We start from the raw sequence: 16,168 nt of genomic DNA, 5'->3' as shown, positions 1-16,168 counted from the left end.
TTTTGTAGATATTTAGAATTGTCTATAATAAATTTTTAAAAAATAGGCAAAAATATTTGCTGAGACAAGATTGGTTGTCTTCTGGTGGTAAAACTATAGATTAAAAAACATTTTTAAAATGTAAAGGACACTCAAACCATACTTTTAAAATGACAATTTTTTTTTTTAAGTCAAAGTTCCAAAAGCCTTGCAAAGTTCCTCAGCATATCCTCTTTTATTGAAAAGATGATGCTAGACATGCTTGTTCATTTGTACTCAGACTTAAAGAGGTTTGGAATATACACAGGATGTGGTTCTGACACTGCTTTGTCTGTATTAACGCTACTAATTTTTATCAAAGGGGTTGGCCTTTTCAGGAAGCCGGAGAAACTTCTATTTAATACATTTATAATTGAAGCCATAGGAGCAGCATGGTCACACTGCAACACTGATTGGCTGCAAAGGAGAATTCCCAGTGTAATTTAAGAACAGCAGTAACCCTAGAAGCATCTCATTTAGGACCACTGGCACTTAGTTTTTAGTTGTGTAGCTCCTGATCCTTTTTTTTTTTTTTGGCTCATGATACTAGTGTTATCATTTAGCATCCTATTATTGGCCTTTTCTTACTAGTTAAATGATTGTAGTTACCAGAGAACACTCATCATGAGTAATACAGAATACTTGTTTCCTTCCTAAGATTGTTATTCCTTTCGATATTCTGTGGTTTCCCTCTTTGTGGGTTTAGTGGTGTTGGTTTAGATCAGCCCATGAAGGACTGCTACTGAAGATTCATTCATTTTCTACTGACTATCTCCCTTATTAATCTAAAAGCTCCCTGAAGCCAGGAATTATGGCTAGGCACCTATTACACTACTATGTTGTATTCAAGAAATTATCAAGGACAGACTGTACTTTTTGAACTTTTTATTTTGTATTGGGATATAGCCGATTAACAATGTTGATAGATTCAGGCGAACAGTGAAGGGACTCAGCCATACATATACATGTATCCATTCTCCCGCAAGCCCCCATCTCATCCAGGCTGCCACATAACACTGAGCAGAGTTCCTTGTGCTATATAGTAGGTCCTTGTTGGTTATCCATTTTAAATACAGCAGTGTGTACCTGTCCATCCTAAACTCCCTAACTATCTGTTCCCCCTAGCAATCATAAGTTTGTTTTCTAAGAAGGAGGGACATTTTGAATGACTCATTGGTATCAAGCCAGGAGACAAATGGTGACTCAGGCAGAAGAGGGGTGCATGGCCAAGTGAATATCTTGGGTACTACACCCCATATCATATGAATGGTTTTGAATGTGCAACTAGGGAATGGTGACATTTGGTGGTACAATTTTCTGAAATACTTCATGGATGTTTTCAGTGATCATTACCCACAACAAAACTACTATAGGCCAGAAGGCTAAGGTACTCGGTATCATCTACTACTGTTATGATAACTTCTTCGGATCGGCTCTTAAATTTTGGTTAGTCCTAACATGGAGACCACATGGCATCAGCATGGAATCCAGATCTGGGGGGAAGAGCAGTAGAGGTTACTTCTGACCTGACTTTGTTTTATTTCGGTGATCAAGCTGAAGTTCATGCTGCTCAGATTATTTTGTTGACCATTTATGTTGAGAAATATCATAGTGACATCTGCATTGTTAATTCCAGTATTTGAACATGATATTTGACCTTACCTATCTGTGAAATTGCTTTGAAGGGTGGTATTCACTCAATCAGAATTCTCATTTCATGGTTTCAATGGCAATTTAATCTATTTTTAATGGCAAACATGACCACCTCCTGTACCTACCCACCCTTCCTGCCACCCCTTTTCCCAAGCTGAGATTGATTCAAAAATGCTTTTCTTAATTCATTTTCATTTATTTTCTCAAAATATTTTTGGCTCAGAGTATTCATGGTCCTTTGAGCCTCAAAATAGTTTAAGGAAAACTTATTTATCTTTTCTTGGGTTTTTAGAACAGGATTCAGAATGTTTTTGAGTACAAAGATAAAATACTTTGTCCTTCCTCTAGGGAACTTAAAGCTAACCATTCATCTAGCTGTAAAAATATCCCTTCCTTTTATGTAACTATTTTGAAAGATATATTCCAAGGTTTTTAGTTTTGGTTTAATGCTCCAGTTTCTCACTTCCACTGTATAAGCGTAAGGGATTTGATTAAGGTCACACCTGAATGGTCTAGTGGTTTTCCCTACTTTCTTCAATTTAAGTCTGAATTTGGCAATAAGGAGTTCATGAATTGAGCCACAGTCAGCTCCCAGTCTTGTTTTTGCTGACTGTATACAGCTTCTCCATCTTTGGTTGCAAAGAATATAATCAATCTAGTTTCGGTATTGATCATCTGGTAATGTCCACGTGTAGAGTCTTTTCTTGTGTTGTTGGAAGAGGGTGTTTCCTATGGCCAGTGCATTCTCTTGGCAAAACTCTATTAGCCTTTGCCCTGCTTCATTTTGTACTCCAAGGCCAAATTTGCCTGTTACTCCAGGTATTTCTTGACTACTTTTGCATTCCAGTCCCTTAAAATGAAAAGGACATCTTTTTGGGGTGTTAATTCTAGAAGGTCTTGTCTGAAGAATCGATGCTTTTGAACTGTGGTGTTGAAGGAGACTCTTGAGAGTCCCTTGGACTGCAAGGAGAACCAAACGGTCCATCCTAAAGGAAATCAGTCCTGAATATTCATTGGAAGGACTGATGCTGAAGCTGAAACTCCAATACTTTCATCTGATGCAAAGAACTGACTCATTGGAAAAGACCCTGATGCTGGGAAAGAATGAAGGCAGGAGGAGAAGGGGATGACAGAGGATGAGATGGTTGGATGGCATCACCAACTCATTGGACATGAGTTTGAGTAAGCTCCAGGAGTTGGTGATGGACAGGAAGGCCTGGCATGCTGCAGTCCATGCAGTTGCAAAGAGTTGGACATGACTGAGTGACTGAACTGAACTGAAGTCACCTAAGTTTTACCGTAAAAACAATTAAAAATGGGACCAAATGTTAATAAGAGTTTCTCTTTATTGCTTATATATACCATATATAATTATGTCATTCTAAATATATATTATTGTGTGCTCAATCACTTAGTTGTTCTGACTCTTTGCGACCCCATGGACTGTAGCCCACCAGGCTCCTCTGTCCGTGGGATTTTCAGGCAAGAACACTGGAGTGGGTTGCCGTTTTCTCCACCAGGGATATTTCTGACCTAGGGATCGAACCTGTGTCTCTGAATTGGCAGGCAGATTCTTTACTGCTTGAGCTATCACCACTAGACTAGATATATGGGCAATGTATTAAAAGAAATAATTGTTTGTATTGTGAATATAACTCCAGTTCCTATATCCACACCTTTGCACATTTTGCCCTTTCATTCTTTTTCTTTAACCATATTTTTCTAAACTTAAAAGCAAAAACAAAAACAACCAAAAAAAGAGTTAAATAAATCAGGCAAAAGTATAGGCAATATACACTTATCCAATTTAAGTTCTTTTAGTTGAGACTTTTAAGAAATATTTTAATACCTAAGTCGTTATTCTCCTTTTAGATAGCTGCAGCATTCCAAGCTAAGAATTGGGTTCTACAAAGCACCTATGATGCCAGGGGTTTATTTCACTGAAAGCCAAAAAAATTAGTTTTGCTTTTTAATTTTTACCTATTACTATTTCCAATTTCCAAGTACATTTTAAATACATGATAAATGTCTTTTGCGTCTCTCCTATTGAATAGGTACCCCATTCAATATTGAATGCCCCATTCAATATGTGATCCAGTCTATAGAGACTCGTGACAATTGCTATTCTATTTTGATCAAAAAGTAGAATCTGTCATATTTTTACAATGCTATTTAAAGAATTTATCTTAGGCTAAAAGATGGTTCAACTATTTCACAAAGTCTGACTGGTGCCCTGGGATACAGTACTTATATTTTAAATTTGTGGACTAAAAGGTAAGGTTCCTAAAAATTCTGTTTGCCCTGACCCTGTGTGGGCAGTTAAGCCTCCAGTGGTGAATAATTACCGGGACTGATGTGGCCCAGTGAGGTGTGATGGGAAGGTTGTGAGCAGGTTTATGAGGATTTGTTGGTCAATGTGAAAATCTTGTAAAGTCTACTCAAAGCAACAACAATATTGGCCCGTCTCAATCCAAGGAAAGAAAAAAAAAAAAAAAACAAGCCATTCTGGACCTGTTAAGCAATTCCTTATTTTGAATGCTAGTATTACAGCCATGAACAGGGCCTGAATGCCATTGAAAATACATTCTCTTCATTCAAGATCCTTTGTTTTGGAGAAAAAGAAGCTGAAAAACAGGAATGGGCAGGCACTCTGAGTCTAGGGGTGGCTTGTTTTCAATGCCCCATGCTGGTTGCTCACAAGGGAAGGATTAAAGATAAGCTGAGAAAATTAACTCCCTTACTGGAGAGAAGGAAAAAAAAAATGCTAAAATTTTATTTCTTTAAAAAATATTTCTAAAAGTATTATGTAAATAATCTGTACAGACTATGAGACCCAAAGATTCCATTTTTTTCTCTAATCTGTCTAAAGTTATCAATATCATCAAAGGAATATTAACTTTTGCAATTTTATACAGCCCTATCATGTCAAGTTTTAGGAGCTGGGTGTAGTTCTGATGCCAATTAAGAAATAATCTGGATTACCAAGAGAGAATGTACACACATGAGAAATAAATCATATCTGAATTACTGGATGAATGACTTAAAAAAGTAAAAAAAAAAAAAAAAAATCCACATCTTACGGTGGGGCTAATCAGGTTATTTTTATTGATTAGATATATGACACTCAACTGCTCTAATTTTCTCCTTATTTAAGAGACTCTCTTACAACATCATGAACATAATACCCAAGTAGAGAATAAGAGTAAGAACTTCACCATTCCAAAGATTAATTGTAATTGTGGAAAAAAACCCAATGAATCCCAAACATGAGACAGCTGCCAAGATGTGGTACAAAGAGGGAAGAACAAGAATAAAGCCAGGACAGATCTGGCCAAGTCAGGGCCCACACAGTGCTGGCAAAAAGCCTACACAGCTAAATCCAATCAAAAGACCTTTCTAGATTTCATTGGTAACCTCTCCTATCTCTCTCTCCTTCCTAGTATTAGCCATTCTCTTAGACCTTGATCTGGTCCCATCACTCCATGGGAAATAGATGGGGAAACAGTGTCAGACTTTACTTTTTTGGGCTCCAGAATCACTGCTGATGGTGACTGCAGCCATGAAATTAAAAGACGCTTACTCCTTCGAAGGAAGGTTATGGCCAACCTAGATAGCATGTTTAAAAACAGAGACATTACTTTGCCAACAAAAGTCCGTCTAGTCAAGGCTATGGTTTTTCCAGTGGTCATGTATGGATGTGAGAGTTGGACGGTGAAGAAAGCTGAGCGCCGCAGAATTGATGCTTTTGAACTGTGGTGTTGGAGAAGACTCTTGAGAGTCCCTTGGACTGCAAGGAGATCCAATCAATCCATCCTAAAAGAGATCAATCCTGGGTGTTCATTGGAAGGTCTGATGTTGAAGCTGAAGCTCCAATACTTTGGCCACCTCATGCGAAGGGTTGACTCATTGGAAAAGACCTTAATGCTGGGTAGGATTGGGGGCGGGAGGAGAAGGGGACGACAGAGGATGAGATGGTTGGATGGCATCACCGACTCGATGAACATGGGTTTGGGTGGACTCCGGGAGTTGGTGATGGACAGAGAGGCCTGGCGTGCTGCAATTCATGGGGTCGCAGAGAGTCGGACACGACTGAGCGACTGAACTGAACTGAACTGAACTAGACCTTGATTATTTCCTACCTGGAAAACTGCAATAATCTCTGCTGTCAGATCAATCTTTCAAATTGTACACGTCCATCATGTCACTCTACTGTTTCAATACTGTTCATGGCATCCCTATGCCTACAGCACAAAACCTAAATGTTTAAAAGTTTCTGTTTCCAAGTTTTTTTCTAAATATGTAGGCATGAGGGATTTTATCAGCCAAACACAGTGTTGGCCACAAGATCATGGACACCTTCTCAAGCATCAGTTTTAACGTCGACCTTGAAGCGGCAGATGCAGGGGAAATGAGATTACTTTTCCAAACTTTTTATCGGGTGCATCCCCTTTTTGCAGACAATGAACCCATCGGAAGATAGATGAAATTCCTGATGTTGTCAGTTAACAGATGAGCTTCTTTGGGGCAATCATTTAATTTTCTAAGACACAGCTTCTTCATTAGAAAAAAAGAAGGAACTAACTGGATGTTTAATAACTGTGAGATGGCAGTGTAGGCTGTAAAAGCTGAACAAAGGTGCAGTATTTTTATTACCATTTCAGAACATTTTCTGCTACTCATCTTCTGCAAATACGATCCTCTATATATCCTTAATAGATATCCAGCCACTTTGTCGCTCATTTCCCTAAATGGTTATGCTCAGCTACCACCTCTTCCTGCCTGCTACCTGGAACAATAAAGTATTCACTATTTCCCACTCCCTCTTCTGAACTCCTCAAGGTAAGCAATAATAGCTCTTATTTAGAAAGTGCCTATGAGTATTTTTCTAGGTGCTTTATACTGTTTTCCCAAAAGCCCTGTGATTGCTCCCATTTTACAGATGGGAAGATTAAGACAGAACAAGTGAGACTGGATTATCTTCAATGGGCTATTCCAAAGGCCTTAGAGCAAGGGAGGTCCAAAGCTGGTGACGGCAGACCAATGTGGTGGTTGGAAAACTGATGATTCATGTTTGTTCTCTGCATTTCCTTTTACAGGTATGGGCATGAAGAATAGAGCTTTATTCAAAAGGTAGCAGGAGCATACATTTCAGTATGTTACTGCCAGTAAGGAGGAAGAGGCTGACAGTTAAAGGCAAAGAGAACCACTGTCAGGATAAGGGCAAAGGAAAGGGATGAAGGAGGCTCTTTTTGCTGGAAATGTCCTTAATAGTCAAAAATACTGTGCTAGTTCATTTTGAAAGTTTAGATTTCAGGTCATTGCACAGTATTCTGAAATTATATTGACAACCCTAATTTATTTCATCATTTTGACCTAACACGGCACCAATATACAAAGTAGAGAATAAAAGCAGGGAACGATCCTTTGGAACTAAGTGGACACTTGGCATATCTGGCACACAGCCCTAGGGTACTGCTCTGCTGGGATGGCCAGAGCCACCACAAGGGTTTGAAAGTATGTTCTGGGTTTTACTCATTTGTCAAATATTTCTCAGCTGAGAACTGTGGCTGTCACTGCCACCCATTCACTGAAACCCATTTTCTGTTTTTTCCTGGCCACACAACTAGGCTACATCTCCTGGTCTTTCTTGTGCTAGGCCAAGGAAGTAGAGGTGTGTGTACCCTTCCTTCTAAGGCTGGTCCTTAAAGTGTGCCATTCACGCTTCCCCTGCTTTTCCCCTCTGTGGGCTAGAAAGCTGAGACGAGGTCTCAGAAGCCTTAGAAGCTATCCAGTGATATGGTACAATCATTACCTGCACTGCCAAAGGCTGCCTAGACCATACAACCTAGATAATCCACTCAAGACCATTCAATAGGACAGAGATGTTTCTGTTGTGTTTGAGCATGAGATTTGAGGCCTATTTGTCACTGCCGATTTGTCTACCCTGACAAATACATGTGCTGGCTTGTGTTTCATTGAGGCCCCAGATGCAGACACACGATGCCTGAACTGAGTTTACTGTCTAGTCAGCCACACTGTGACCGTCATTGAATTTGCCCTGGTGTCCTGAAGGCAGGAGTAAAATTAATCAACACAAAATTCAGAACATGATCTAGAACAAGGGCAGGCAAACATTTTTCTCTAAAAGGACAGACAAAAAATACTTGAGACTTTGCTGGCCTTATACAGTCTCTGAGAAGATTCTTTTATTATAAAATAAATACATATATATAAACCCTTTATAGGGCTTCCCTGGTGGCTCATACAGTAAAGAATCTGTCTGCAATGCAAGAGACTCATGTTTGATCCCTGGGTCGGGAAGATCCCCCAGAGAAGGGAATGGCAACCCACTCCACTATACTTGCCTGGAGAATTCCATGGACAGAGGAGCCTGGTGGGCTACAGTCCATGAGGTTGCAAAGAGTCGGACATGACTGAGCAACTAACACTTACTAACTAATAAGCCTTTAAAAATTCAAGCAGCATTCTTAGCTTGGAAGCTCTACAAAAACAGGTAATGAACCAGATTTGGCCTTTGAGATACGATTTGTCAATCCCTGGTCTAAATTTTTAAAATCCAAAGGAAGGAACATATTTCATAATATGGAAAAACTGTATGAAATTCAAACTTGAGAACTATTAATATAACATTTGGTGACATGTATTCATTTACATATTGTCTGTGGCTCACTACCAGGGCAGAGCTGAGTAGTCATGACAGCATATGGCCCAAGACATTTTTATTATCTTACCATTTACCAGAAAAGTTTGTGAACCTCTGGTCCAGAGGTTCCAAAAGAGAGATCATTCTGTTTAAGTAACTAAATCCTCTATAGTCCGAGGAGGACACTACGTGTCTAGCTGCTTTGATACTATGCTGAGAATCCAGCATCTACAGCCATCATGGAAGGTGGTCATCCCTCATAAGAGTGTGGGGTTTACTGTCATGCCCTGAAACAGACACAGCACTCTGAAAAGCAGCAGTCTTTACTGGCTACCTGGAATGTTCTGATGAAATGGGGTAAACTGCTGTCAAGTTTTTCTTCCCTCAATGTGCTGAATGATCACAGTAATACACTCACTAGGGAGGTTTAGTTGATCTAAACTCATTGTGACAACTGGGACCATCCTATAAGCCTGACACATTAGAAAACAAAAGCTTAGACAGCAGATACAAGGTCAATCAGTCATATACGCTCTATTTATTATTAGGTTATTGCTATTAGTAAGACATAGTGTTGGGACCCTTCAAATTCATGATACAACTTAAATCTTTTCTTTAATATCTTCTAGCTTTACTGAGATATCACTGATGCAAGTGAATACTTAAAGCAATTACAAGCAGTCAGATTTATGAATATGGAAACCAGGCTCAGCATGGATAAACAGTTTGGCCAAGGTCAGTGAACTGAAAATGAGAGCTTGGATCTGAGTATAGCTCTATTTGAATTCAAATCTGATGCTCTTTCTATTACATCATAAGGCCTATCACATATTGGTACTTCAAAAATTTAAAGACAGTATCATATATTACCTACTGGCCACTATGTCAGATTTAAGGGTTTTGGGGGGGGTTTTTTTGACAGTCAAAGTTCAGCTACATTAAAATGCAGCTAATATGTATCTTATGCCACACATGGTACTGTTTTTCACATTTGATCTCTAATCTCTTTTAAACTTCAGTTTCCTCCTCTGTAAATGGGTTTGGCAACAGCAGTTTCAGAGCACTCGAGTTGAGTGAAATGAGTCCTGGGCACACGGGAGATTCTTAATAAGTAGGGCCTACAATTGATGCTTTCAAGCTGTGGTGCTGGAAAAGACTCTTGAGAGTCCCTTGGACAGCAAGGAGAGCAAACCAGTCAGTCCTAAAGGAAATCAATCCTGAATATTCATTGGAAGGACTGGTGCTGAAGCTGAGCCACCTGATGTGAAGAGCTGACTCACTGGAAAAGACCATGATGCTGGGAAAGATTGACGGCAGGAGGAGAAGGAGACAACAGAGGATGAGATGGTTGGATGGTATCACCGACTCAACAGACATTAGTTTGAGCAAGTTCCAGGAGATGGCGAAGGACAAGGAAGCCTGACATGCTGCAGACCATGGAGTCACAGAGAGTCAAAAATCACATAACAACAAAACAACAACAACAATTAAAATGCTAAGCTTCATGCTGTCTTAAGTGTTCACATTTAGGTTTTTGTGTAAAATGAGGAGAGAGGCTCAAGACTCTGAAGACCTATTCTAGCCCAAATCTGTATGAGACACAAGTGTTAAAGCAATAATAAAAAGAAAGCATTAAAACAATCAAGATACTGGGTATCTTGAGAAGTCCTCCCCCAAGAAGGGACTCGTGCTTGGGACATCAGCACAATGCTTATTTTAAATATAAATCTGGGGTCTGTGCTTTGATGTCAACAACTAGATTATTACCTTGTCTACTTTAAAGTAACCATTCAACAAAAAAAAGCAAGACTCGTTTTCTTCAGTAAAATTGGGGAATTCGGATTTTGCTTGAAAGAAGCTTTAAAAGATGCTAGGACGGATATTAGGAACAACAACCTAATTTACATTAACACCCATAGACTTCATTTTCCTTTTAATATGCTGTTTCTTTTCTCTTCCCTAAAACCTGAACTGTACCTAGTACTTTCTTTTTGTTCCCATCACCTTTGTTATAAAATAGCACTTCCTTATAACACCCAGCAGGCCTGCTTCCCAGAGCTAGGATTACATGGAAGGTGAGACATTCTCAAACTTTTTTTGGTACATATTGCTGTAACATGCCCTAATTTTGCATTATATCAACCAGATCCTGTATCCCTTTACTGAATGGCCTACTCATCGAGCAGCCTAAGCTACTGTGACTAGGCTACTTCTCAAGTATCTGGTTCCCATAGAGACCGAACAGCAATCACATTGTCAGGCATTCACCACTTTATATGCCTGCAGAGTAAGGCCCAGCCACACGCCCCCTTGAAAAAGCCCAGTAACATCCTTGAACCTGTGCTCTAAGAGAGGTGGCTTGCCCCTGAACTGTCCTGAGACTTCTCTCCTGCATCCTGGGTAGAAAAGAGGGATGCAAGTAATGATCAAAAGCATCAATTCTTTGGCGCTCAGTTTTCTTTATAGTCCAACTCTCACAATCCATACATGACTACTGGAAAAACCATAGCTTTGACTAGACGGGCCTTTGTCGGCAAAGTAATGTCTCTGCTTTTTAATATGCTGTCTAGGTTGGTCACAGCTTTTCTTCCAAGGAGCAAGTGTCTTAATTTCAAGGCTGCAGTCACCATCTGCAGTGATTTCAGAGCCCCTCAAAATGTGATGTTGGAGAAAACTCTTGAGAATCCCTTGGACTGCAAGGAGATCCAACCAGTCAATCCTAAAGGAAATCAGTCCTGAATAATTCATTGGAAGGACTGATGCTGAAGCTGGAACTCCAACACTTTGGTCACTTGATGCAAAGAACTGACTCATTGGAAAAGACCTTGATGCTGGGAAAGATTGAAGGTGGGAGGAGAAGGGGATGACAGAGGATGAGATGGTTGGATGGCATCACTGACTCAATGGACATGAATTTGAGTAAGCTCCGGGAGTTGGTGATGGACAGGGAAGCCTGGCGTGCTGCAGTCCATGGGGTTGCAAAGAGTTGGACATGACTGAGAGACTGAACTGAACTAAACCGAAGTCCTGATCAGCTTGGTTATTATTACTGTTTGGAAGGATCCTTGCTTATACACACATTCTTACAAGACACAAGTATCAGATCTTAGAGCAATTCTGTCAGATTCTAAAGTTCTCCAATAAAGAGATCATACAGCAAGCTTTTTTGCATGACTTAGGCTACAAGTCAACATCCTCAGCAAGGAGTCCTCAAAAGTCAGGAAAGGGGCATGTCCCACCAGTGAGAGGATAGGTTGACTGACAGTGCCCAGCTCAAAGAAGGTGTTTAGGAAGAAATTGAGCTAAATGTGTCTGAGGACCTTCTCATCCTGAGCTATGCACTGTTAATTCTAAATCTGACATCTGTCCTGACCACTCTCCACCATCTCCTGTGGTCCCCTTCCAAGTGTCACCTTGCCTGGTCTGAGCAGATGTCTCAAGGGCATTTCAAACTTGAGCAACACTGAATTTTCCATTTTCCCTCCAAATTAGTTCTTCCCTATCTCAACAAATTTATGAAAATTCTTCCAGTTGCTTAGGACAAAACTCTGGGAATGATCTGATCTCCTATTGCTTATTGCCCACTAGCACAGTCCAATTAAATCCTAATTCTCTATCTGCAATAGAATCCATAACCCAATCATTTCTCCATCTTCACTGCCAGTGCATCTGATCACTCTGAAACCTCCTCTGTTCCTCATCCTCTCTCTCCCTACCACTAATTCTCCACACACAGCCAAAGAAATCTAAAACTCTATATCAGATCTCATGTCTCCCCTTGAAGACTTCCAGGGATTTCTTACAGCACATGAAATGAGATCAATTCTGTTGACTATGGATGGGAGGTGCTTCATACCTGCCCTCATCCCAGCACATATCTCTCTTGACTCTGTATCTCTTTCACTAAGCTCAGAAACACTGTCCTCTTTGTCTCTCAAATATTAAACTCTTTCCTGCCTCTGTGCTTGCTGTTTCCTCTGCTTATAACACTCTTTCTCCTGATGGGCACATTATCCACTAGACTCTTTAGGTCATTCTGACCTCAGGCTCAAGGGATCACGCTCAGGAAGATCTTCCCCAACCTGACTTTCTGAAGTTACTCTCTCTTCAATAGCCATCAACTCATAAAGGATAACCTTACATTTAAACATCTCAAATCATCTGTATTTGAAAGAATACACACATTTGGCTTTGGGAAATTATAGAAGATAAAAATTTTTATCACATACCCTAGTATGAAAAAACTAAACAAAATGTTGTGGGTTGAAGTCTTAATATACTAATAGTCGACACTGATAAAAATAAAATTCATGATATTTATAACTCTTGGCTTAGATATAGTCAAGAATCCAAGTGAAAAATTCTAAGCTGCCATTGGTTTCTGTGTTAGGTATGAATTCCACGCGTAAACCAGTAATTTATGGTCAGAGATTGACACAAGACCAGGAGGTCAGGGGATATTCACCACCTCTGCGCAGGCCCCTTTCAATGGCTAAGAGCACACAGATCAAGACAACTCTCCTTAATCAATTTGGCCTCTAGTGACAAAGCTTTTAAAGACTTGAGACTTTCTGGATGGTTTTCAAATGTTGATTTCCTAAGTGTTTCCTTTTCAACACTTTTCTGTGAGTTCCAGGGGCCACCTCTCTTCCTCCAGGAGTTAGTTGTAGGGACATTAAAATGGTTCAGTTAAGATTATCTTCAAGACTCTTCCTACTTATACTTTTGATACTTCAGGCTTTTAAAGGAGCAGTTTTTGTAGAAATAGGGCTAGTCATAATATCGATCAAAGAAATAATAAATAAAAATAACACAACTAATATTTACAGTCTAGTCAAGGCTATGGTTTTTCCAGTAGTCATGTATGGATGTGAGAGTTGGACTGTGAAGAAAGCTGAGTGCCGAAGAATTGATGCTTTTGAACTGTGGTGTTGGAGAAGACTCTTGAGAGTCCCTTGGACTGCAAGGAGATCCAGCCAGTCCCTCCTAAAGGAGATCAGTCCTGAGTGTTCACTGGAAGGATTGATGCTGAAGCTGAAACTCCAATACTTTGGCCACCTCATGGGAAGAGTTGACTCATTGGAAAAGACCCTAATGCTGGGTAGGATTGGGGGCAGGAGGAGAAGGGGACGACAGAGGATGAGATGGTTTGATGGCACCACTGACTCGATGGACATGGGTTTGGGTAAACTCCGGGAGTTGGTGATGGACAGGGAGGCCTGGCATGCTGAGATTCATGGGGTTGCAGAGTCGGACACGACTGAGAGACTGAACTGAACTGAATATTTACAGAATCCTCAATATGTGCTACCCACAAAGTAAAGACTTATTTTGAATGATTGACTCTATGACTTCTGCACAACAAAGTAAACCATAAACAAAACAAAAAAGACAGCCTTCAGAATGAGAGAAAATACTTGCAAATGAAGCAACTGACAAAGGATTTATCTCCAAAATATACAAACATCTCATGCAACTAAATATCAAAACAACAAACAATCCAATCAAAAAGTGAGAAGATCTAAATAGACATTTCTTCAAAGAAGGCAAACAGATAGCCAAGAGGCACATGAAAAGATAGTCAACATCACTAACTATTAAAGAAATGCACATCAAAACTACAATGAGGTATCACCTCACACCAGTCAGAATGGTCATCATCAAAAATATCTACAAACTATAAATGAGGGAGAGGGTGTGGAGAGAAGAGAAAACTTCTTCCACTGCTGGGAATGTAAATTGCTACAACCACTACGGAGAACACTATGGAGGTTCCTTAGAAAACTAAAAATAGCCTTATTTTAAAAATAATCTGTGTTTTTGTTCATTACGTTCTTCTCATAGAAAATCTGTTTAACAATAAACTGGGGGATATTGTGTTTCACAGATATTTCTGACAGACATTCGAATGGTGGAATATTCTTGCTCTTACAAATGTAAGAGCATTTTTCCAGCCCTTTTGTTGTTGTTTGGTTTTTTTGTATTAGGTATATATTTAGGGTTAATGAAAGGAAGGCTGCACTGTTAAGCTCAGTGAGCTTTCCTCCACTTTCACCTCCAGATGCCTACATATCAAGCACTAAATATGTATTTATTGAAATATGATTTATTAAAAGGATGAATTCCTGCAAAGTCTGTAATGAAAGGATGACCATTTTATGAGTATCAATTTTAACAGTTAATTATGAGAAACATCTGGAGTCACCAACACGTAAGAATTCAGTTCCTAAGACTTTCAACCAACAGCTTCAAGGATCTAAGACTTGTAATACGATTTAATGATTAGAAAATGAAAAATATCATATTCATAGGATAATTTCACTTAAGACACTTTTAAATAACATGATTTTTGCATGAGAAAGAGTTATTTATGGAACCAGCAAGCAAACAAAAAGAATTTCCAAGGTTTTAGGAAACCCAAACGCAGAACACTGAAATTAAAATTATATTCATGGAAGGTGATCTATAAAATTATTCTGTACCTACACCACCAAGATAAGTGTTGTAACAATAAGAATGGGATATATTGGTCCTTTGTCATTCAGAGGCCAAATTTTTACAAACTATTCACATAAATTGAGCTCCACAGCAGAGGAACTAATAAAGACATTCATAATAAGTGCTTTGAAAATAAAATACTAACATTGCTAATCACTGAAGACAATATAAAGTGAACTATCTGCTCCCCTGAATATGTTGGGAATAAAGAGAATAAATATATGTGGCAAATAAAAAAACACAACACAAAAGATCTTTCTATATCATCTATATACTCTACTATTTCACCCTAGAATAGCATCCAATCACCTTTATTCATTGGGGTCTGCAATAAGAATGAATTTAATTGCATAGTTTATATTTATGAGATCTTTATCTTCTTAAGAGCCTTAAAAGAACTTCTTCTGTTCATTTATGGCTCTGTCTTATATATATATTTATTTCAATAAATCAAGTTACTTTCTTTTTTATATTTCAAATATATTATTTAAAGTTAAACCACATTCCTATTTGGATAAAAAATTCAATTCTAGGCTGATTTACTCTAAAGAAATGAACAAATGATGCCTTTTGGTACTCACCCTCCCATATCTGTTGGCATAGGACCCAGTAAGCAAGGAATGGAAAACGATGATTGTCTCATCCAAGTCCCAGATGAACACCCTCTACAAAGGAAGCACCAAATCAGTGTGTCTTACCCTTGGCTGAGAAACCTGCTATTCATAACTTCAACATGGAAAGGTAGTCTTGAAATGGGAGACAAATGAAAAATCTGAATTTACTATTTTTTAAACACAAATGTTCTAAAGTATATGTCCCAGGTTTTCTCAGATAAAACCTCAGATAAGACCTCAGATAAGATATAAGAGGATAAACATATCAGCAACACTGTCAAAAATACCGGAAAGAAATAAGACTACATGTTCTTTCTACTGCTGTAGTCACTTCTTAGTCTTAGTTCTAAAGACATGGAAAATAAGCTAAAACGAGTTTGTTTATAACTTCTAAGACAGAGGGGCAATCAATGAAAACTCATGCAGTTGATCATTGCCTCTGATCACTGTTCTTTAAGAAGTGTTAAAATAACTAATCTTATGGTTTATTCTTAACAAGCTGAGTATCTAAAAACTGCATATAAAAACTAAAACTTTACATCATCTATTCATCTTGTGTTACCTACTGGGATGTTATCAAATGGATGGTATATTGCTCCTGCCTGATTTTATTGAGATTTCAGTAGTAATAACTTAAGTAGACATGCTCTTGGCATACTCTTGAGGTTTTTAGAATTGAATTATTGAAGGAACTCATTTCAAAAAGATCTTTGAGATACCA

General features: G+C 38.9%; 1 protein-coding gene across 50 annotated transcripts in view; it reads right to left on the bottom strand.

Moving 5' to 3' along the window:
- Nucleotides 1-16,168, bottom strand: part of EYA1 (EYA transcriptional coactivator and phosphatase 1) — a 659,176-nt gene that overhangs the window by 119,401 nt on the left and 523,607 nt on the right. For all 50 annotated transcript variants that reach the window (XR_014057024.1, XR_014057023.1, XR_014057025.1 and 47 more), the window contains one exon: nt 15,415-15,498. Coding sequence is in view for 46 of the 50 variants with exons in the window: in XM_081501749.1 (XP_081357875.1) it covers nt 15,415-15,498 (84 nt within the window). In the remaining 4 variants the exon portion in view is untranslated. The remainder of the gene's footprint in view (nt 1-15,414; nt 15,499-16,168) is intronic.

Source organism: Giraffa tippelskirchi, chromosome 6 (genome assembly GCF_054371585.1).
Source record: "Giraffa tippelskirchi isolate mGirTip1 chromosome 6, T2T-mGirTip1v1.2.pri, whole genome shotgun sequence".
Lineage (NCBI taxonomy): Eukaryota > Metazoa > Chordata > Mammalia > Artiodactyla > Giraffidae > Giraffa > Giraffa tippelskirchi.
Note: the sequence above shows the minus strand (reverse complement) of the source record. Positions and strands in the feature narration are given on the sequence as shown.